The 25,551-nt window shown below is 37.9% G+C and overlaps 1 protein-coding gene across 1 annotated transcript in view; it reads right to left on the bottom strand.

Moving 5' to 3' along the window:
- The window catches only part of LOC122018605 (mannose-specific lectin-like), a 38,532-nt gene extending 18,130 nt beyond the window's left edge, over nt 1-20,402 (bottom strand). Inside the window, exon 1 of the mRNA XM_042575969.1 lies at nt 19,470-20,402. Coding sequence (XP_042431903.1) covers nt 19,552-20,373 — 822 coding nt within the window. The 5' untranslated portion in view covers nt 20,374-20,402 and the 3' untranslated portion in view covers nt 19,470-19,551. The remainder of the gene's footprint in view (nt 1-19,469) is intronic.
- Nucleotides 20,403-25,551: the final 5,149 nt, after the last annotated feature.

Genomic DNA, 25,551 nt, shown 5'->3' with positions numbered 1-25,551 from the left:
CCACGTTGCACCCTGCACGCTGCACGCTACAGACTGCACGCTGACCATGTCGCACGCCGTCTCACCTGCAACAGCGAGCCTCAGAGCGACAAACGCTGGGCAGAAACTGCAAGAGGCCACCTCAATCTTCTGCATGCACGCCGCGCACGTCGTGCACGCTGTGCACGCCACCTTGCTCGCGACGAACACGGGTCGCAGAGGTATCCATGAGCACTCCGCCGGCCAACCTTGATGTTGTCGCTGGACTTGGATCGTTGCCACCATCCATCATTGGAGACAAACTCCGTGAATGTTCCTCGTGGCATACGGCGTCATGATTTCACTCGGCTACGGTAAAACTAGACGAAGACAAACTCCGTTTAGGGCAGCGATGATAATCGCTGATCACGACTCAGTCATGATTTCGCCCAACAAAATGAACAGAACCAAGCCATAATTTTGATTCAATGCAGAGAAAAGGATTTAGGAATTTATCATGCATTTAGAACTAACACAGCTCTGATACCAATGTAGATAATTCTAAATGCATGAAAAAAGGAATTAAATTAAAGCGGTAAAAACTTATAGCGATCTCCCGCAGATCCACAATCGGCAATGGCGAAACTCGCTGTCAGAAGAGCGATCACAGGATGGGAAAACCCTCCGCAAGTCCACAAATCAAATTCCACCGCCTTGAATATTCTCCTCGCTTACTCTTGTCTCCAACCCACTAATGATCTCTTGGTCGCGCCCCCTTTATATAGGGAAATAAACCAAAGGCATAATGGACTTTTCCATTATAAGTAGTGGGGAACGTGGGTCATGTTCCCACATCCCCACTATCCCCATTTCCAACAGCTTCACGGGGTAAACGAACTGCCAAATGAACCATAATATCAAAAAATACTAGAGGAAATATTCTTTCCATCTTACACACTATGAAGACTATTTCCTCCTCCATTTTATATAAGTCCTCTATATGTAAAAATCCTGCAGTTATCTTTTTGAAAAAAATCACATAACTCAATTAGTGTGCCACATATATCTTTTGGGAAAAATTTACGTACAATAGCTGGAAGTATTCTTTGCAACAAGACATGACAATCATGTGATTTTAATCCATGTAAATTTCCATCATCTACATTCACATATCTAGATATATTAGCAGCATATCCATCAAGAAACTTCACAAAATTTAAAATTGATGAAATGCACGTCTTTCTTCCAATGTTAGCGTGAAACTTGCATATGATTTACTAAATTTATCTCCAACTTTCTTTAAATGTAATTCACTTCTAATCCCCATATCATGCAAGTCTAACCTTGCTTTAAATGTATCCTTTGACTTTCCATCTATATTAAATATTGTGCCAACCAAAGCATCATAAATATTTTTTCAATGTGCATCACATCTAAATTGTTCTCAACTTTAAATTTGGCCAATATAACTCAAAAAATATAGACTTCTTTACTCTATTTGTATCATCCAAAGATCGTTGTCGGTTTTTCTTAATGTAGGATGCTTACTGAATGTCACCTGAGGTAATGTATCTAACTGTGCTAAAATCTCATAACCACTAAATCTTCATGGTGGTCCTTATTCAATCTTTCCATTGAAATTTTTATTTCTGCGCTATGGGTGTTGCACATTTGAGAATCGACGGTGGCATGTATAGCATATTTTACTCCATAATCTTTGAGATTTAGTTTCAACTACACATACTGGACATGCTTTATAACCCTTTGTGCTCCATCCATATACTGTTCCATATGCTGGAAAGTCATGAATGATCCACATCATAGCAGCATGTAATCAAAATACTTGTTTAGTCAATGCATCATATACTGCCACCCCATCATCCCATAGCTCCATCAGTTCATTGATCAAAGGTCATAAGTATACATCTATCTCTTTCCCAGGTGATTTAGGCCGAGGAATTAAAAGATACATAATCAAGTATGATGGCTTCATCATTTTCAATGGTGGCAAATTATAATTTACAAGTATAACAAGCCACATACTATAAGCATTTGACATATTTTCAAACGGATTAAAACTGTCTATAGCCAACCCTAAGCGAATATTTCATGGATCACTAGCAAATATTTCATGTGATATGTCAAATTCTTTCCGTGATTCACTATCTGCTGGATGCCTTAATACACCATCAATTTCAACCCATTTTTCTTTATGTCATCTCATATCTTTTGTTGTATGTTTTGCAATAAACAACCGCTTAAGTTTGAGCTTCAAAGGAAAATATTGAAGAATTTTCTGAGCATTCTTTTTTTATTCATCCCATCATACTTGTATCTAGGCTTCTTGCACACTGGACATGTATCCTTATTCTCATGCTCACCCCAAAATAATATACAATCATTCTTACATGCATATACCTTCTCATATGCCAATTCTAACTCTTTTAACATTTTCTTTGCTTCTTAATGAGAGTTTGGAATCACATTCAATTTGGGAAATGTCTTTTGCAATAACTGAAGTAACATATCAAAAGATTTATTGTTCCAACCATTTAACACCTTCACATGCATTAACTTGACCAAAAAACTGAATATAGAAAAATTAGTACAAGTGTAATACAACTCTTTTTGTGCTTCTTCAAACATTGAGTAATAACTTCCTCTAATATCATATGCATTCATGTTTTCATTAATATCAACTAATTGAGGCTCAATGGTATTGATATTTTCTACATTTCTTAAATCAGTAAACATGTCTTGAAAATCATCTTCTTTAAAATCATCTTCGTCCATTGAAACTTTTCCTTGCCCTTGGGTACTTCAAAACCAAATTTCATTATTAATAATAAATCGAAGTCTGTTTTGAAAAATACTTCCATTCTCTTTTTCTAGCTCGCGAACTCCCCCTCAAACTTTGGTGGGTAGATGCTTGGTCCTACCATCTCATGTGCTTCGTTCGACGATTAGTCCTCCTGAAGCTGTTAGGTTCTGATATCACTTATAGGACCGAGTAGGCCGGATGGAGAGGGTTGAGTTGCATGAAACACTAAAACACAGCACCTTTCTCATCTTTCGACTTAGATTAGCAACAATAACATAAAAATAAACAATACGAAACTAAAAGAAAGAGACTCAGAATTTACTTGGTTACAACCGGGATGGTTGTTAATCTAAGGCAGATGAAAGTGTTGGGACCAAATATGTAGCTAGAGGGGGGTGAATAGCTCGTTGCGCTCCTCGTGCTCTTCGTTGCTTGTTTCTTCAATGATATGCAGTGGAAATACAAGAAACAAAACATACAATGCTAACACAAAGGATTTACTTGGTATCCACCTCAAGATGAGGTGACTAATCCAAGGATCCACACACACGAGCACTCTCCACTATGAAAACACTCCTTTACGGTAACTACCGAAGGCGGAGAAGCCTTTTCAAACTCACACAACAAACAAGAAGAGAAGAAGAAGCAAATACAAGTAAATCTTACAAGATTGTGTACAATAAACCCTAGCTACCTTCTTCCTCTTGCTTGGGATGCCTCTTGACCTTGGAAACGCTGCTCCAAGAAGCTTCAAGAACTGGCAGTGAGCTCTAGAGAAGAGCCCTCGAAGATCGCTGTGTAGATCAGGAGTGAACAGTGCGAACGATGGCGAAGGAATCACACGCCAACGGCTTTATCCAGCGCCAATGGTCGGATCCCGATCGATTGGATTGCTCCCAATCGATTGGGGAGGCTTTGGATCGATCGGTCGATCGATCCAGAATGCCTCTGTGCTCTCGGGAAACGCCTGGATCGATTCACTGATCGATCCAGGGCATATTGTGCAGAATCGCACCTCCCAATCGATCGCCCAATCGATTGGGAGCTCTGGATCGATCGGATGATCGATCCAGCGCTGTTCTGTGCGATTGCGAGCCTCTCCCAATCGATCCACTGATCGATTGGGAGGAAGCTTGTCGTAGGGACTCACCCAATCGATCGGCCGATCGATTTGGCATGACCCAATCGATCGGCTGATCGATCCAGCTCCTTGATTTTGCTCAAAATCAAGTCCAAAGCCCCCTAAACCAACATCCGGTCACCTATGACCTGTTGGTACATCATGCCTAGCATCCGGTCACCCTTGACCTACTAGAACTCGCTCACCAAATGTCCGGTCAATCCCTTTGACCCACTTGGACTTTTCTTCGTGCCAAGTATTCGGTCAATCCCTTTGACCTACTTGGACTTTTCCTCCTCGTGCCAAGTATCCAGTCAATGCCTTTGACCTACTTGGGCTTTCACCACCAGGTGTCCAATCAACCTTGATCCACCTGGATTTCCTCGTGCCAAGTATCCGGTCAAAACTTTGACCTACTTGGACTTTTCTTAATTGCCTGGCTTCACTCACCAGGACTTTCAATCTGCCTGGCTTCACTCACCAGGACTTCCAATCTGCCTGGCTTCACTCACCAGGACTTTCAATCTGCCTGGCTTCACTCACCAGGACTTTCAATCTGTCTGGCTTCACTCACCAGGACTTTCCTTCTGCCTGGCTTCACTCACCAGGACTTCCCTTCTGCCTGGCCTCACTCACCAGGACTTTCAAGTCAAGTATCCAGTCAATCTTGACCTACTTGACTCTTCTTCACAATCTACCCACATGAACAATTGCACCTGCAATCTCCATGTGTTGTTTACATGTATTGTCAAACATCGAAACCCAAACATCAAGACTCGAGCTTGACTCAGTCCAAGCTCAGTCAACTTGGTCAACCTTGACCTAAGGAATATTGGACCAACAATCTCCCCCTTTTTAATGTTTGACAATACCACTAGTAAGTTAGGCTAATCCCATAGCCTCAACTCCCATCATGCCAATATGAGAATAATGGTTTCCTTCATTCTCCTCCTTTTCTAGAGGGCAAACTCCATCTTAGGTAATGAAGGTCTAACTTAACCACACATTCTCCCCCTATTGGCACACATCAAAAACTCTCCCTCTGAAGAGTTACCCAACGTTGTTTACAACTTCACTCGTTGTTCACAACACAATAACGAAAGTCTCATACCCTTCATTATTCTTAACGCTCATCCTTGAGCATATACCACTTTTTATATTCACACATGATTCAAATGAAGGTCTCATACCCTTCATTGTCATCAAATGCTCATCCGTGAGCATACGTCACTTGAATAATGAAGATATCCACTCTCTATTATATTCAAATGCCCAACCTTGAGCATTTTCGCTAAAGAAGGTTAACCACCTTCCAAGGTGTATGAAAAATAGATTTTCATGTCCTTAAAGAGTAAGTCCCCCTAAAGACATGCACGAAACTTCTGTCATTGCACCAACAATGACTTGGAATCCCTAAACCTTTAGGAAACCAAATTTAGAAGTTTTGAGGTTCAAAAATTCAATATTGAAACCAAACCTCAACCTAAACCTCTACTTAGTCTCCCTTAACCAATCCGTCCTTGTTTTCATCATGAAAACTCCCCCTAAATGTATACAAATATGTTTTGAGGGGTAAGGAGTGGTTACCTAGACTAAAGGTGGTCCAAAATGCTGAAATCAGGCTTTACCAACCAAAATCAGCATTCCCAATCGATTGGAGTTGGGTCCCAATCGATTGAACCTGCTTGAATTGATCCACTGATAGATTCAGGAGGGTTGGATTGATCGGTGGATCGATCCAGGAAGCTTCTGTTCGCGAGAAGCTTGCTCTCAATCAATCGCCCGATCGATTGAGACCCTTCAATCGATCGGGTGATCGATTGAAGCTCTGAAAAAGCTGAAATTTCATTTCAGTCAATTTCAGAAACCCCTAGAAAAATCTAAAAAATTCCAAAAATCATAAAAATCATTGTAGACATTATTTAGGGCATATAATATCATGGAAAAATAGTTTTCTAAGAAAATACTTCATATTTTTCAAGATTGACACAAACTAGAAAACTTGTAAAAACTTTAGTGTTTTCTTCTAGTTTGTGTCTAACTTTTTAATGATGAGTACTATCAAAAGATAGTCTTCACCAAGGTTTTCCAAAACATTTTTGAAATCATTTTCAAAACCAATTTCCAACCATGTTCTTTGAGCTCAATGCACATGACTTGTACATTAGCTTTCCCAATGATTGGAAAACACATACCCGTGTGTTTTGATGAACTTAACACTCACAAGAATGCACTAAATCAACATCTTGAGTTTTGTCCATCATCCTAACATCTCACTTATATTTAATGTGTACTAAACCACATACAAGTCACCTTATAGTTCATAGCGAGATGTAAAGTTTGGTTTTGCCCTAATCTAGGGATCATGTATATCTACCTAGGCATTTTGAAGTTGTGAACATCCACCAAGGATGTTATTTGTTAATAAATGTCATTTGTCCTTAAATTGCAAGGAATTAAAATAATGCATGATATGTTATAGCATACATCAAAAAGAAATAATTTTCAAAAGAAAATTTCCTATAACTACATGATGTATGTATGATATGGCATGGTATTTTTGTGTTTTTCATAATAAACATGAATGCAAAAATAAATATGATGTCATGGCATATTTTGGGCAAACAACGCATGGCAAATTAGCATAAAAGAAATACCTAGATTATCTATCTAAGTATCATTAACCTTAGTTAACTTAAAATTGGATCCTAGATTGCCCACTATTTCCCAAGAAAATGCCAAAATCTAATTTTGACATTTCCTTTGCTTTTCCTACATTGTGTCAATACAAATTAAGCATATTCCTCAAATTTTGGCACAATTTTCTCCTTCAAGGAGCAATCATCGAGATCAAGTTCTAAATTTTTGCCCTTACTCCTTACGAACATACCAAAATCCCAACTTGGTAGTTCTTTATGATTTTCCCAATTGTGCCGATTTAATTTTAAATTGAACTTTCAAATTATGGCACATTTTACTCTACCAAAGAATAAATGAAACTCCACTTCATTTTCAAAGGTTGATAATAACCTTGAAAATGCTCTTAGAGTGCCAACTTCATCATGATTGGGTTAACTACTCTTTCAATTTGAGTTGACACATAACACAAATGACAGCGCGCTGGCCGTAATATGAATTACAACACAATTTTCAAATCCAATTTGGGTCTTTTGGGTCATGACTAACACAAAATAATACATAATTCTAAATTATGTATTTTCTATAATTTTCTATAATTTTTACTACAATTTTTATGAGTAAAATTCCCGGCGGTCCCGTTTAGCGGGTTTTCGGGCGCAATCGCGGAACGAAGCCCCTTACAGGGTCAGGGGCAGCGCCCCTACTGACGATATAACCATCGCGAGTGTTCCTTAGCGATCCTACAGCGCCTTAGCCCGCTGTCCCAAAAAGATTTGGGGCGAAACCTTGCCGTTTCATAAAAATCTTCTCGGTAGCCGAAGCCTACAAGTGTCTAAACACTTGTGCTTCGCTTCTACGAGAAAAATACCCATAAAAACTATAAAAATAAGAAATTAAAAGAATATTACAGAACTTATATTTTTCATAAAAATACAAATTAAACTCATACAAGACTTCGCACGTGGCTCTGATACCACTGTTGGATTTTTCGGGCCGCAAAAACCGCCTTTTTGCGTTGCGGAAACCCCGAACCCCAAGCCACCGGATCCGTACGAAGTAAAATAGCTTCATAAAATTTCGAGTACGAGTTTCTTACCTCTAGATCTAAACTAGAACAATATTGTTGAGAGATTTTACCCTTGATGCGATGCCCTTCGCAATCCCGCTCGTCCAAAGGTTCGTCGGATCTCGAGATCGTCAAGTGTACGATCCTCTATGCGTATCCACATGAACAAACTAGGTGGAGAAGACAAAACAAAGGTGTGCTAGCACCTTAAGTGGTTCGGCCAAGGGAGGAGAGGGAGAGAAGAGAAGAGCTTGAGGAAGAAGATGGAATGAATTCACTTGAATGAAAAATCAATTTTCATCCTTAAGTGGCCGGCCACATTATGGCTTGTAACTCCCATGGAATATCAAGAGTCACAACTCTTGGTAACTCCCATGAGGTGGCATTTGGTCAAGTCAAACTTGACCAAATGAAGAAGCCATGATGATGTGACATTGCTCAAGTCAAAGTCAAGTCAAAACTTGACTCTTCATCTTCCTACTTAAGTCAAGTCAAACCTGACTACTTCTCTCCCTTGATTGATCTAATCTAACAATTTTGATTCAAGCTAATTTAATATAATGAATCTAATTCATTTAATTAAATTGATTCAATAAGTCATAATCTAAATTAGACTTATTGAACACATAAATCAAATTGAGTCCAACTCAATTAGTTCAATTAGGATTACTCTTAATCCAATTTGATTCATCACATGAATCTAATCCTCTTGGTTCATCATATGAACCTAATCTCCATCTAATTGTCCTTTGTGTGTGACCCTATAGGTTCTTATAACGTTGACAATGCTCCTAACCCATTTAGAAGCTTAAGTAATGAGCGGTATCTAGCAACACATCATCACTACCCAAGTTATAAGAATGTTGTGACTACTAATTGCGACTCCTCACAATATATGACATTGTCCTTCTATCCTAGACATCTAGATTGATCAATGTGAGGCTTAGACCATGTCATCCTCTAATCAATCTAAATCTTGAACTCCAAGTAGACTCACTCAATCAAATGAGCTCAATATCTAATATTGACTCATTTGGGCATGGTCATGCACTTCATGGTCTCACTCTATCAAGAATATCGATGTCTCTCCCGTCATATAGGAGGGATAGATCCCATCTATATCACTCACATCCCTCTGCATAATTCGTTACATACCCAGCAATCGCCTTTATAGTCCACCTAGTTACGGGTGACGTTTGACGAAGCCAAAGTACGTAACTCCTTATGTAGGGATCTATGGTGATTTCAGGTACAAGGACTAGTAGTCATACTAATAGCCACATGAGAAAGTATATGACACTCATATAACGATCCATGATACTTTCTCATGGCGGGTCATTCAGTATACATTCTCCAATGCATACCCATGTGTCAACTTGATATCTCTATATCCATGACTTGTGAGATCAAGTCATCGAGTTGACCTACATGACAGTCTTATTGCATTAACATTGTCCCTGAATGTTAATACTCGACTAGGAATGATTAAGAGTAGTGTTCCCTATATCATCTCACTATCGATTCAACCAATCGATTGATATAGGTAAGAACCTTCTACTCAAGGATGCTATTATACTTATTTTATTTGGCACCAATACAAGTAAGCATAATAACCAAAACCAAATGCCTTTATATATAAGAATATGATACAATGAGTCCATACAACAATCATCAAATGATTGGCTCTAGGGCTCTAACTAACAGTGGAAACTATCGAGAGAGATTCACTTCGATCAATAGTAATATTTGACATTCAATTCTCAATCTTCTCAAATATTTGTGTTTATCATTTTGCACTTATCATCTTTTGATTGTTTTTTACTAATCTAATCTATGTCTTTGTTCACGGTTCATCAAAACACAGTACTCCAGAGAAGAAATTGATGAAGTGCGTTCTGAGTGAGCAGAATGCATACAAGACTATATTTATGACTAGGTATGTAAAGTCATACAATGACTTGATCTATTCGGAAAGTATTTGCATATAATGCAAATTACATAATCTGATCCTAACATATATGCCCCTCGAAACATCATGATTATTAAAACTTTAGTGTGTAGGACATCTAGGTAGAACATCTCTATTTTATTATTATTCTTATTCTGGAATGCATGAAGTGATTTCCAACTTCTTAAGATTTTGAGATGTTCAAACATATATATCATTTGCTGGTAAACACATTTCTGTAGTACTAACACACTTGTCAGATTATCAGTTAATTAAGTTTGTAGTGATTGTAAGTTTAGGTGGTAGTAATTATCAGTTTAGAAAATCATATTCTGGATTGTATAAAGTGATTAACAATTTAGATGGTTTAATGGATTAGTTTGTTCTTGCTTTTTTATAGAAATAATGTTGAAACTAGTTTCGTATACTGCTTTGTGATTTTTATGTAAACTTCACATCCTCAAGCTTTGAGATCTTACTAGAGTGTTGCTGCTGTAATGTTGAGACATAAGGTACATGACTTCCTCTATGATTCCTTCTTTCTGTTGCTGCTATTAGCTATTCTAGCTGCTTTCACATAATACATGGTTTAAGATATAATGTCAAGTTTATATATTCATCAACTTTTTTCGTGCTCACTTGTTTGACTAGTCATGAAAATGTGAAGCGGCAACATTTCTCGTGCTTATTTGGCCATTCTTTTACTTCAACATTTCAGAAGGTCCAGATTTATGTACTTCACAATTTGGTTTCTACTATGCAAAAGATGCAAAGCTGCAAGAAGTTTATAATTTGGTTTTCTACTTTTGGGGCTTGTTTGTTTCAATTATCACTTTAGTTTGTAGTGGTTTATTAGATTATCCATTTCAATTATCAGTTTGCAATGTTTATCAGTTTATACATGCATGTTTCTACTTTTCTATGGCTTTAACTATATTTTATTTTCAGAAAAGGGAGAAAGTTGGGTTTGCAAGCTAAGTCTATGAAATTCTGTATGCAAAAAAAGGACCAGTACGTGAAGATTGTTACACATCCTGACTTGATCTATTCAGAAAAGGACAAGTTAATTTTCATGGTTGTGGTCAGATAAACTTAATTTTGTGGTTTCATCTTTTGTGGTTGTCATGATTGGATACTACTTGTGGTCATGTTTGGATAGCTTGTAGTAATTGTAGAAGTTTATAAACTTAACTTAAGTGAATGTACCTATATGTTGTACCAGTTTTTGGTTGAGACAAGAAATGTATTAAAGACAACTGAATGTATATATGTTGAAAATGGTTTTTGTGAATGTATATATGTTGTACCAGTTTGTGTGCAAAAAAAATATTTTATCTATTCGCGATACATTTTCTAATCAGCATAGACAACGATTTTTTAACCGTTGTGAAAAGTATACAAAGACAATGGTTTTAAACTAAATTTTGAAGAAAGACAACAGTGTATTTGTTGTCAAAAGCATATCTGCGATCAAAATGATTGCTAAATTGGCAATTTCAACGATTTTATACTATTACAGAACTGTTGTCTTTGGTATTAAAAGACAACACTTTAAATCCGTTGCATGATTGTTGTCTAATGTGGTCAAAGACAACGGTTTTAACCCGTTGCCTTTTACCGCACATTTAACAACACTGCCAATTACAACGGTTTTAAAGGGCCTACGACAACGATTTTAAATCGTTGTCTTTTAATGTTTTTGTTGTAGTGGATGCTTACTGAATGTCACCTGGGGTAATGTATATAACTGTGCTAAAATCTCATAACCACTAAATCTTCATGGTGGTCCTTCTTATTCAATCTTTCCATTGAAATTTTTATTTCTGCGCCATGGGTGTTGCACATTTGAGAATCGACGGTGGCAAGTATAGCATATTTTACTCCATAATATTTGAGATTTAGTTTCAACTACACATACTGGACATGCTTTATAAACCTTTATGCTCCATCCATATACTGTTTTATATGCTGGAAAGTCATGAATGATCCACATCATAGCAGCATGTAATCAAAATACTTGTTTAGTCGATGCATCATATATTGCCACCCCATCATCCCATAGCTCCATTAGTTCATTGATCAAAGGTCATAAGTATACATCTATCTCTTTCCCAAGTGATTTAGGTCGAGGAATTAAAAGATACATAATCAAGTATGATATCTTTATTATTTTCAATGGTGGCAAATTATAATTTACGAGTATAACAGGCTACATACTATAAGCATTTGACATATTTTCAAACGGATTAAAACTGTCTATAGCCAACCCTAAACGAATATTTCATGGATCACTAGCAAATATTTCATGTGATATGTCAAATTCTTTCCGTAATTCACTATCTACTAGATGCCTTAATACACCATCAATTTCAATCCATTTTTCTTTATGTCATCTCATATCTTTTGTTGCATGTTTTGCAATAAACAACCGCTTAAGTCTGGACTTCAAAGGAAAATATTGAAGAATTTTTTGAGCATTCTTTTTTTTATTCATCCCATCATATTTGTATCTAGGCTCCTTGCACACTGGACATGTATCCTTATTCTCATGCTCATCCCAAAATAATATACAATCATTCTTACATGCATATATCTTCTCATATGCCAATCCTGTTGGAACCCCAAGGTTGTTTGGGTGTGATCAACAAGTTAAGTTAGGTCCTGCGTTGTTTCTAACCTTGTGTCTAAGTGTGCAGGAGCTTAGGAGCACAGGTACTCGAGCGGAAGACGCAGCTAGCGAGAAGGACGGCACGCTGTGCGTCCGAGGGACGAGGTGCTGCGGAAGAGTACACCAGCGGACGAGAAGGAAGTGCGCGCGGTGGTTCCGAGGTACGAAAGCCGGAGCGGAAGATTGCTCGGGGAGCAAGAGACGCAGCTAGCGCGAAGGTCGGCACGGGGTGCGACCGAGGGACGTGATGGACGAGAAGGGACACGCGGTAATTCTGAGGGACGAGAAGCCGGAGGGAAGCACGCTCGAGAAGACCGGAAGATGGGTTCGGGTGAGCCCTATTCCGGATGTCAGAGATCACCCAAGCAAGCGGAGCCGGAGCAGAAAGACCCGGACCATAGGCGAGCTGAACCAGAGAAGAGAGCACGGACCAAAAGTCAACTGGGTTGACTTTTGGCTCCGGGGCGCCCGGAGCTGTCCGGGGCGCCTGGAACCATCCGGGGCGCCCGGAAGGGACTTTTTCACAGAATCGAGCTTTGACTCGATCCAACCGTTGGGGGATAAATTTTATCCCCCCAGGGCGCCCAGAACCCATCCAGGCGCCCCGACCAAGGCTATAAATATAGCCTTGGTCCAGAGGCTTTTCAACTATCACGATCATTCTATTTCCAAACACTTGTATGCTTTAGTTGTAGTTAAGCTTCTGTTTTCTGTGCCTAAACGCTGTAAGAGGCTTCTCCGCCTGAAGGAGTTTTTGAGATTAATATTCCTTGGATTAATAACCACATCGGTTGTAACCAAGTAAACATCTGGTGCCTCGTCTTTTCTTTTATGCCTTTATTTATCTGCTTAATTCATTTTACAAGTGTTAGCTTAATCGTTCGAGAAAGGGCTTTTGTGTTTTATTGACAGGCTATTCACTAACCCTCCTAGCCGGCCCAACGGTCCTACAAGTGGTATCAAAGCCGAGTACGCCTCAGAAGGACTAACCGCCGTCTGACGCAACAAAAACGATGGCCGGAGCTAGCGACTACCCACCTGCATTCGAGGGGGAGTTTTCCATTTGGAAACAAAACATGGAGGTATACCTTAACTCAGATTCTGGTATTTCTTTAATAATGAAATTTGGTTATGAAGAACCAAAGAACACGAACGGAGAAAGACTCGATCTACGCCTCTGGAACGAAAAGCAACGTGAGCAGTCTATGGCAAATGGGCGGGCAAAATATTATCTTCTGAATGTAATACCAAAGGAAGATTTCAAAAAGGTCGCATATTATGGAAACGCAAAAGAACTTTGGGAAGCTCTACGAAGAACCTTCAAAAGCTGACACCTCAATAGACACCGAGCCACCGACAGAAGAGTCCGAAATCGAGGTAAGTACTACAACAGCCGAAGTACATCCCGAGATCGATGAAGGGGGAGAATCTTCGGAAGAAAGCAACTCGATAGGGGGAGAATCAATTACTGACAAGGTAAGTCAGGTATGGACTCGAACCTCTGATCAATTAAATGATTCAATCGAAAAATTGCCTGAAGAGTCTTTCGAATCAGAAATTGAATCATCGAAAGAATTTTTCGAATTAGAAAATCAATTGTCAAACTTGCCTTGCAAATTATTATTAAAAGAATTTTGCAAGTTAGAAATTTTGTCGAAAAACTTTTGTAAATTGCAAAATATTTTTTCAAAAGAATTATGCAAATTAGAAATGATATCAAAAACTTTCTTCGAATATTTTTTCGAATTACAAATTACTTTCTCGAAAGAGTTTTGCAATTCAGAAAATGAGTCATCGAAAAAGTGTTTCGGATTAAGAAATCTATTATTAATAAATTCCTACAAATTAGAATTTTTATTAAAAAATTCTTGCAAATTACAAAATATTCTTTCAAACAAATTTTGCACATTGTCGAAAGAATCTTTTATAGCGTCGGAAAATTTTATCAAGTTAGAATCTATGCTATCGAAATATTTTTGTGAACTTGAAATTCAAAAAATAATAGAAATTAACATGATACAAATTGTTGCATGTTTAATATTTTTTGCTTTAAATCTGAAAAAGTGTGACATAAGAATTTCTGATAAATTAAAATGGAAATTTAAACCTTCTTATTAAAGCATAAAATATATAAATAAATAAATGCATAGAAAATTTCTCTTTATGTTATTAATTCTCTGAAATTTTCTTGCATAAAGCTTTCTGTTCAAAAACTTCTTAATCTTGATGTCGAATGACTTAGAAATTTGTCTTGACTTAGAAATATTTCCCTGAAAATTATTGAAATATAGTTTCAAAATTTTTTTTAATGTCAACCCTTAGATTTCGTTTGTACCCCATTTTTATTGTGATCAAAGGGGGAGAAGGGAAAGTATAAGTCTAGGAGGAGGTAGACAAAATTGAAAATTAAAATGTTTGAAATTTAATTTTTTCTATCATGTTGCATGTTATTGCAATAAACTGTTTAATTTCATATCTATTGTTGACCCTAGCTTAACTTGGGTTGATCACACCAAAAAGGGGGAGATTGTTTGGAACCCCAAGGTTGTTTTGGTGTGATCAACAAGTTAAGTTAGGTCCTGCGTTGTTTCTAACCTTGTGTCTAAGTGTGCAGGAGCTTAGGAGCACAGGTACTCGAGCGGAAGACGCAGCTAGCGAGAAGGAGGTGCGTCCGAGGGACGAGGTCTGCGGAAGAGTACAGGCTGACGAGAAGGAAGTGCGCGGTGGTTCCGAGGTACGAGCCAGAGCGGAAGATTGCTCGGGAGCAAGAGACGCAGAAGGTCGGCACGGGGTGCGACCGAGGGACGAAGTCTGCGGATGAGTACGCTGGTGGACGAGAAGGGACACGCGGTAATTCTGAGGGACGAGAAGCCGGAGGGAAGCACGCTCGAGAAGACCGGAAGATGGGTTCGGGTGAGCCCTATTCCGGATGTCAGAGATCACCCAAGCAAGCGGAGCCGGAGCAGAAAGACCCGGACCAGAGGCGAGCTGAACCAGAGAAGAGAGCACGGACCAAAAGTCAACTGGATTGACTTTTGGCTCCGGGGCGCCCGGAGCTGTCCGAGGCGCCTGGAACTATCCGGGGCGCCCGGAGCTGTCCGGGGCGCCCGGAAGGGACTTTTTCACAGGATCGAGCTTTGACTCGATCCAACCGTTGGGGGATAAATTTTATCCCCCCAGGGCACCCAGAACCCATCCAGGCGCCCCGACCAAGGCTATAAATATAGCCTTGGTCCAAAAGCTTTTCAACAATCACGCTCATTCTATTTTCAAGCACTTGTATGCTTTAGTTGTAGTTAAGCTTCTGTTTTCTGTGCCTAAACGCTGTAAGAGGCTTCTCCGCCTGAAGGAGTTTTTGAGCTTAATCTTCCTTGGATTAACAACCACATCGGTTGTAACCAAGTAAACATCTGGTGCCTCGTTTTTACTTTTATGTTTTTATTTATCTGCTTAATTTCATTTTACAAGTGTTAGCTTAATCGTTCGAGGAAGGGTTGTCTGTTTTTAATTGACAGGTTATTTACCAACCCCTCTAGCCGGCCCAACGGTCCTACAAGTCCTAACTCTTTTAACATTTTCTTTGCTTCATAATGAGAGTTTGGAATCACATTCGGTTTGGGAAATGTCTCTTTTAACATTTTATTTTCAGAAAAGGGAGAAAGTTGGGTTTGCAAGCTAAGTCTATGAAATTCTGTATGCAGAAAAAGGACCAGTACGTGAAGATTGTTGCACATCCTGACTTGATCTATTCAGAAAAGGACAAGTTAATTTTCATGGTTGTGGTCTGATAAACTTAATTTTGTGGTTTCATCTTTTGTGGTTGTCATGATTGGATACTACTTGTGGTCATGTTTGGATAGCTTGTAGTAATTGTAGAAGTTTATAAACTTAACTTAAGTGAATGTACCAATATGTTGTACCAGTTTTTGGTTGAGACAAGAAATGTATTAAAGACAACTGAATGTATATATGTTGAAAATGGTTTTTGTGAATGTATATATGTTGTACCAGTTTGTGTGCAAAAAAAATATTTTATCTATTCGCGATACATTTTCTAATCAACATAGACAACGATTTTTTAACCGTTGTGAAAAGTACACAAAGACAATGGTTTAAACTAAATTTTGAAGAAAGACAACAGTGTATTTGTTGTCAAAAGCATATCTGCGATCAAAATGATTGCTAAACAGGCAATTACAACGGTTTTATACTATTACAGAACTGTTGTCTTTGGTATTAAAAGACAACACTTTAAATCCATTGCATGACTGTTGTCTAATGTGGTCAAAGACAACGGTTTTAAACTGTTGCCTTTTACCACACATTTAACAACACTGCCAATTATAACGGTTTTAAATGGCCTACGACAACGGTTTTAAACCGTTGTCTTTTAATTTTTTTTGTTGTAGTGGATGCTTACTGAATGTCACCTGGGGTAATGTATCTAACTGTGCTAAAATCTCATAACCACTAAATCTTCATGGTGGTCCTTCTTATTCAATCTTTCCATTGAAATTTTTATTTCTGCGCCATGGGTGTTGCACATTTGAGAATCGACGATGGCATGTATAGCATATTTTACTCCATAATCTTTGAGATTTAGTTTCAACTACACATACTGGACATGCTTTATAACCCTTTATGCTCCATCTAGATACTGTTTTATATGCTGGAAAATTATAAATGATCCACATCATAGCAGCATGTAATCAAAATACTTGTTTAATCGATGCATCATATATTGCCACCCCATCATCCCATAGCTCCATCAGTTCATTGATCAAAGGTCATAAGTATACATCTATCTCTTTCCCAGGTGATTTAGGTCGAGGAATTAAAAGATACATAATCAAGTATGATGGCTTCATTATTTTCAATGGTGGCAAATTATAATTTACAAGTATAACAGGCCACATACTATAAGCATTTGACATATTTTCAAACGGATTAAAACTGTCTATAGCCAACCCTAAACGAATATGTCATGGATCACTAGCAAATATTTCATCTGATATGTCAAATTCTTTCCGTGATTCACTATCTGCTGGATGCCTTAATACACCATCAATTTCAATCCATTTTTCTTTATGTCATCTCATATCTTTTGTTGCATGTTTTGCAATAAACAACCGCTTAAGTCTGGGCTTCAAAGGAAAATATTCAAGAGTTTTCTGAGCATTCTTTTTTTTATTCATCCCATCATATTTGTATCTAGGCTACATGCACACCGGACATGTATCCTTATTCTCATGCTCATCCCAAAATAATATACAATCATTCTTACAAGCATATATCTTCTCATATGTCAATCCTAACTCTTTTAACATTTTCTTTGCTTCATAATGAGAGTTTGGAATCACATTCGGTTTGGGAAATGTCTCTTGCAATAACTGAAGTAACATATCAAAAGATTTATTGCTCCAACCATTTAACACCTTCACATGCATTAACTTGACCAAAAAATTGAATATAGAAAAATTAGTACAAGTGTAATACAACTCATTTTGTGCTTCTTCAAACATTGAGTAATAACTTCCGCTAATATCATCTGCATTCATGTTTTCATTAATATCATCTAATTGAGACTCAATGGTATTGATATTTTCTGCATTTCTTAAATCAGTAAACATGTCTTGAAAATCATCTTCTTTAAAATCATCTTCGTCCATTGAAACTTTTCCTTACCCTTGGGTACTTCAAAACCAAATTTCATTATTAATAATAAATCGAAGTCTGTTTTGAAAAATACCTCCATTCTCTTTTTCCAGCTCGCGAACTCCCCCTCAAACTTTGGTGGGTAGATGCTTGGTCCGACCATCTCATGTGCTTCGTTCGACGGTTAGTCCTCCTGGAACTGTTAGGTTCTGATATCACTTGTAGGACCGGGTAGGCCGGCTGGAGAGGGTTGAGTTGCATGAAACACTAAAACACAGCACCTTTCTCGTCTTTCGACTTAGATTAGCAACAATAACATAAAAATAAACAATACGAAACTAAAAGAAAGAGACTCAGAATTTACTTGGTTACAACCGGGATGGTTGTTAATCTAAGGCAGATGAAAGCTCACTAAGAATCTCTTTTGGTGAAGGCGGAAAAGCCTCTTACACACACTAACATCGCAGACTATTGTTAGCAAATAAATACACAAGTTGTTGCTACATTTCTAGGTCCAGGAGTCTTTTTATAACCCCTGAAAAAATTTATCCGCAGCTTGAGGGTACCTCAAAAGGGTTTGGAGAGCGCCTCCAGCGAGGCGCAGTGGATAAAACTTTATCCACTGTGAACGACTACTTTGACTGGCCGAGGACGCCTTCCATAATCATGGAGGGCGCCCTCTATGCTCATGGAGGGCGCCCTCTATGCTTATGGAGGGCGCCTTCTGCCCAAAGGTGGAGGAGGTGGGAGCGCGCCTCGGAGGCGCATTCAATCTCCTTTGAGGGTGCCTCCATCAGTCTTCATCAGCTTCTCTCACTCCTTTGTTGCTCCGATTGTCTGGGTGATTGCAGCCAATCGAAATAGGGCTCACCTGAATCTAATTTTCGACCTTCCTCATATTTTATATCACTATTGTTCTCGCAAGAGTTAGATATATATAAAACAATTTACAATCGCATTGGAAAATCTATTTGTTAAATTAAATTAGACCTTCCTCGTATTTTAATCATGATCTCTCATGTTAGAGTTAAATTAAACTTGATTTATATAAAATAATTTATAATATAGACAAAATATATATTTATATTAAAGCTATGTGAGAGACAATAAGTATTAAAAGAAAAAAAATTAAAAAAATAAATTCGCTATCTTAGCGATCCTCTAGTATCGACCCTATAAATATAAAATGAGGTATATACAGATACATAGATAGAAGTCGAGAGAGGCTGACACACTATATATATATACCTTTAGGACGATAGTATCCACTATTTTTAACTTATTCTCTAGATGATCTCTAAAATTTAAAATAAAAAAACCTTCTCCTCCAAAATTTCAAACATTAGCCAATAATATTGTTTCATATTATCAAAGCTGGAATTGGTTAATTAGATTCTACCTTTTAATTTTATTTTTTAAATTTATATATGTGTGCTATTAGATTTCTTTAATTAATTATTTTTTTCTTTTTTCAATGCAATTCAACTAAAAATAGGCAGAGCAGATAGATAATTAAGGTTATCGACTCACACCAACTTAACAGTAGGTACGTACACCAGAACAACGAGGCTACGTGCCATGCCACCATGTAGCTAGCTAATTATTATTTATGCCTCGCTTCAATTTATTCGCTTTTATTTAATAGCTACCCATGCATCGTTCGTGGTGAAGGCAACTATTTTTTAGTCACCATGGCGATCTTCCTGTTCGTGGGTTCATCGTTGGGGATCGTAAATATAGGGCTGCCGTAGATGACGACGTGGCCGTCGCGCTGCAGGACGAGGATGTACTTGCCCTCCGGGCCGCGGGTGTTGCTATCCCAAATTTTGTTGAAGTTAATACCGTCGAAGATGACTAAGTTGCCGTCGGTCTGCATGCGGGCGAAGCACCTGCTGCCTAGGTCGTTGGTTTGGGAGGACCACATGACCTGGTTGTTGTTGTCGTCGTACAGCACCAGGTTGCAGTCGGACTGCATGACGAAGGTATAGTCCCCTTCTTTGAGGGATTCGTCGGTGCGCAGCTTGTGACCTCCATAGAGAATGTTCGTGGATTCATCGTTGCGTCCCCTTTTGACGATCACGGCGCCTTTGGAAGTGGCGGTGTTGGAACCGGGGGGGATGGACCATATAGAGCGGCCGAAGATGACGACGCTGCCGTCTTTCTGCAGGACGAGGATGTAGTTGTCCTCCTCGCCGGCGGTGTTGCTCGACCAAACAACTTGGTCATTGTCGTTGCGGATGACGAGGTTGCCGTTGGTCTGCAAGTGGGCGAAGCAGTTGTTGCCTAGGCCGTTGGTGGGGGAGGACCACACGGTCTGGTCGTTGTCGTTCAGCACCAGGGTGCAGTCGTCGGACATCATGGTGAATTTAAAGTTCCCTTCTCTGAGGGATTCGCCGGTGTTCAGCCTGTCACCACCAAAGAGAACGTTGTTGGCCATGGAGGAAGGCAGGAAGAGGCCGAGGAGGAGAGCAGCAGAGAGCATGACAAGGGAAGCCATGGTTAAGCTACGGATATCACTCACTTCAGCCAAGTGATTGCTTGTTTAGAGTATCATGCAATTCCCATCTATTTATAGAAGAGATGGTGGTAATTTTATTTATTAAAATTAAAGCATTCGAAATTATACCAAGTGGTTGTGCGGTCGATAATCCAGGTAAATAATTTATCATTGATTTGTAGAGTAGGACAAAACTAGCCAATAAATATATGCCACTTCACTTTAAGTTCTCGGCAAATATTAAAAAATATATATAATATTGACCTAATTTTTACGGAACGTTATTCTGCCAACTCATCCACATGATTTGGTTGACAGTAAGTCATAATCATGGTGAATTTATAGTCCCCTTCTCTAAATATTTTATCCAATATTTTTACGACAAAAGTTGTGTAATCTAGAAGATATTTTTTGATCGATCCAAATATTCAAAGATGGGCACGCTATTGGAAATGGGACTCGTATATTTCTATCCGTTCATATCAATAAAGTATACATAAACAGCTATTAACCAACGATAAAATAAAAATTATTGAAAATTGATGATTGTGATTTAAGTAGTAGTGAATTTTAGACAAGCTGAAGTGCATGTTTTTTTAAATGCCAGTATAGTAAATACATATGAGAGCATATGTATCGAACATTGGATGAAAATCAATCGTCCTATATTAACACTAAAGAATATCAACAAATGGATGCATAAAAAACACAAGAGTATATCCTAATCCTTGACAACATTGAAAGTTCTGATAGGTCATGAAAGACCTGATTTTATGGGTCTGTAAGAAAAGAAGTCTAAATAGATTAAGAACAATCGGATGTTAGATAAATATAAAATTCTGACAAATTAAGATTAATCAGATATTAAACATGGGATGGAATGTCTAAACAGGTCAAATAAGACCATATATTTGACAATCACGAAGATCTTGTAGATCAAAGTTGATCGCATGTTAAACATAAGATAAAAAGTTTTAATAGATGAAGGTTAATCAGATGATAGGCAAGTAAAGTCCTACACTACAAGAAAATTGATATTTAGTTCGTCGCTAACATATTAATGTTCGTCGCTAACAAATATTTGTGATGATAACTTTTCATCGCTAGAATCGTCGTTATAAACTTGTCGTAAATAATTATTAGCAACGATTTTTATGTTTCGTCGCTAATAAATTAACGACGTGATTAACTCGTCGCTAAATAATTTTACTCAACTCAAAATTTTTAGCGACGAATTAAAATCGTTTGTCGCTAAGAAATTTGTTTGCAACGAATCTAAATTTTTCCTCGCAAACAAGTTAACTACGATTTTCCTAATGTCGTCACTAACGCCATCTTAATTCGTCGCTAACCCATTCCATTTCGCCACAAACGCCTACGATAAGTATTGATATGTTTAAGTTATTAACGATGAATTTGAACTGTTTCGTCGCTAAGTTTTTGTCGCTAACATTATGATTCGTCGCTAACCCCATTTCATTTCACCGCAAACGCCTACTATGAGGCTCGATATGTTTGAGTTGTTAGCGACGAATTTGAACAATATTTCGTCGCTAATAATGTTAGTGACAAATTTCGAGGATTTCATCACTAACCTTTGTTTTTTTAAAAAAAAATATTTTCAACATATATACACATTTACAAACCCACACAATCATCACAACTCTAACAACAATATTCACAATAATCACAACTCTAACACCAATATTCACAAACTTATACAATATTAACTCTAACAACAAATTCACAAATAAACTCACAAACAACTCATAGTTCATCAAGTATAAGTTCACACCTGTAGCAACATTCACAAACAGATGCAAGTACTCAACATCAATGTCTAACATCAAGTAACACAACAAATAAAGTACACAAGTAATGCAACAAATAAAGTAGAAACAAGTAACAAGTTTAAAACATCAAGTTCACATCTAGAAATCCACAACATCAAAGTCTACAAGAAATAAACTTCACAACATCATGTTCATATCCAAAAATCCACAACATCAAAGTCTAAGAACGAGGAGGAGGAGATGGAACCGAAGATGAATCATGGATCAAGGAATCTAATGCTCCAGGTGTCAATGGGTTAAGAATTTGTTCAAACATATCTTGTCTTGATTTCATTGATGCTGACTCATCTTGAGTACTTGCTAATTGAACTTTGGTGTTTACTAACTCTTCTTAGGTGGATTCAAGTTTTTCACGTAATGCGGTGTTAGTTGATCTGGTTAAGGAGATGGCATCTGAAGAAGTGGACCTAACTGGCTTTAGCTCACTTCCAAGTCCTCTAATGTATCCCGAACGGGTGAATGAATTTTATGTGATAGAAGTTGTAGCTGTTCACTACATAAATAAATATTTAAATTATAATTTTATAATGAAATATAAACAATTAAATTACATAATGTAAAAACTTACTTTCTATATTAGTCAACTTATTTATAATTGTTGACAATATACCAATATACTTTCTTATACAAAGTCAAAGGTAATTTCATATTATGTTAGTTGCCAAACACTCTTGCTTGTTGTGAGAAAACACTTAAATTACATGTTACTGGTTGAATACCTTTGTTTCATTCTGGCCTACTAAATCTTGTCTCAATTTGACTCGTTTATAAAGAACTGAAAGTTAATGCATCATTTATAATATACCCCTCTGCAATAGATCCTTCAGGTATTGCTTTATTACGAATATATTTTTTTAGTCTGCCTAAATATCGTTCAAAGGGATACATCCATCATGACGAAACAGGTCCAGCTAACATAGCTTCTGTAGATAATTCTAAATGTATGAAAAGAGGAATTAAATTAAAGCGGTAACAACTTATAGCGATCTCCCGCAGATCCGCAATCGGCAATGGCGAAACTCGCTGTCAGAAGAGCGATCACAGGATCGGAAAGTCCTCCGCAAGTCCACAAACCAAATCCCACCGCCTTGAATATTCTCCTCGCTTACTCTCGTCTCCAACCCGCTAATGATCTCTTGGACGCACCCCCTTTATATAGGGAAATAAACCAAGGGCATAATGGACTTTTCCATTATGAGTAGTGGGGAACGTGGGCTATGTTCCCACATCCCCACTATCCCCATTTCCAACATCTCCCACTCATCCAAGGTAAGTCACTAAGACTAGTTATTCAGGTAAGTCACAAAGACTTAATATGTCACATAGACTATTAGAGAGTTTGGTCACATAGACCATATGAGAATATCCAATCCATACTTAGAGAAAATGGTTCGTTCGACAGCAAGCATACTGAGCGATAGTTACTAAGAAGATTGTTACACCTTGATTTTGCTGCTCTTTGAGCAATCAATGCTAAGAAAGTTGTTACACTTTACTTAGCTGCCCAAATAAATTAGAGACACACTCTTCATGGCACATAGCCTCTTTCCTGGTGGCACATAGCCTTTATCCAGGATCCATCCAATCTTCAAGTGGCACACAACCATTATCTGGAAGATATTCATGTCTTGCTATTTACCCAGATTAAATAATTTTCATTTACACCGATATGAACATCTCTAATCCCTTATAATGACCATTATGTCAAGAGCATGTTCCATATCCAATATTCACATTCATTTTTATACATAATAGAAATGGGTCGACCAGTGAATAACAATAAAAGATGTAAATATACCTTTTTAACTATAATCTATTCATTTGAATCAGTCGTTTTCCTAGTTATGCTCCATAAACCAAATCATCTATAGCCATAGGATACACGCTAAAGTAGCAGATACTGATTAAAACTTCAAGTAAAAAGTTAAATAGTCACTAAGGCAAAAACTGAGATTAACATATAATCTCAAAGGTCTCACATAGTAGAGAAATAGGGATCCATTCTCTTACTACCTTTATTATCGCAATAGCACATGTGGTATGAATCACATGCTATGATGTTATTCTCTTTACTAAAAAGAATGCATGTTGTCTTCAAATTTAACATCGTATAGATTTTGATCTAGACATACCTAATGTCTATCCTGAATTCAACATATGAATTCTAATCTGGCTTTCAACAGGTTCAGTAAATGGTGAGTTTATTTACTTCGATCATTATTAACACATAAATGATCTCATCTTGACACAATTATCAAGGCGACCTCAACTTATGGATCTGTCTCTAATTTCAGCTACATAAGCTATTCCATAAGTAACGGTCTTACCCATATTTGTACTTAACAAACAGAGATGATTGTCCATGTGAGTGGAGCAATCTCCACCTTGTTGGGTTTTTCGGGCCGCAAAAACCGCTTTTTCGCGTCGTGGAAACCCCGAAACCCCTTAGCCAACGGATCCGTGCGAAGAAAAATTTAGAAAACATACGAGTACGAGTTTCAAACTCTAGATCTACAGTAGATAAGAGTATTACCCTTGTAGCGAAGCCCTTCGCGTTCCCGCTCGTCCAAATGGTGCCGGATCTCGAAGTTGTCAACGTAGACAACTCTCTATATGTATCCACACGAACACGTAGATGGAAAATCACACAAAAGGTGTGCTAGCACCTTTTGATGATTCGACCAAGTTGAGGAGGAGAGGGAGAGGGAGAGCTAGAGGAAGGAGATGAAGTGAGTTCCCTTGAATGAAGAAAAATCAATATTTTCTTCACTATGTGTGGCCGACCACAATTGTAACTCCTCTACAATTAATGTGGCCGGCCACATTAAATGGAAAGGAGGCTTGTAACCTCCATGATGTGGCACACACCTAAGTAACCATGATGATGTGGAGCATCATCATTGGTCCACATCTTGCCAACTCACCAATGAGGTGGCATAAAGTCAAGTCAAACTTGACTCTTCATCTTCCTCTCAAGTCAAGTTAAACTTGACTTAATCTTTCTCATGGTTGATCTAATCCAACCATTTAATTCAAGTCAATTTAATATAATGAATCTAATTCATTTAATTAAATTGATTCAACGAGTCATAATCTAAATTAGACTCATTGAACACATGAATCAACTTGAGTCCAACTCAATTAGCCCAATTTGGATTACTCTTAATCCAATTTGGTTCATCACATGAACCTAATCCTCTTGGTTTATCATATGAACCTAATCTCCATCTAATTGTCCTTAGTGTGTGACCCTATAGGTTCTTGTAACGTTGGCAATGCCCCTAAACCCATTTAGGAGCATAAGTAATGAGCGGTATCTAGCAAC

This window comes from Zingiber officinale, chromosome 9A, assembly GCF_018446385.1.
Source record: "Zingiber officinale cultivar Zhangliang chromosome 9A, Zo_v1.1, whole genome shotgun sequence".
NCBI lineage: Eukaryota > Viridiplantae > Streptophyta > Magnoliopsida > Zingiberales > Zingiberaceae > Zingiber > Zingiber officinale.
This window is presented reverse-complemented; position numbering and strand designations above follow the sequence as displayed.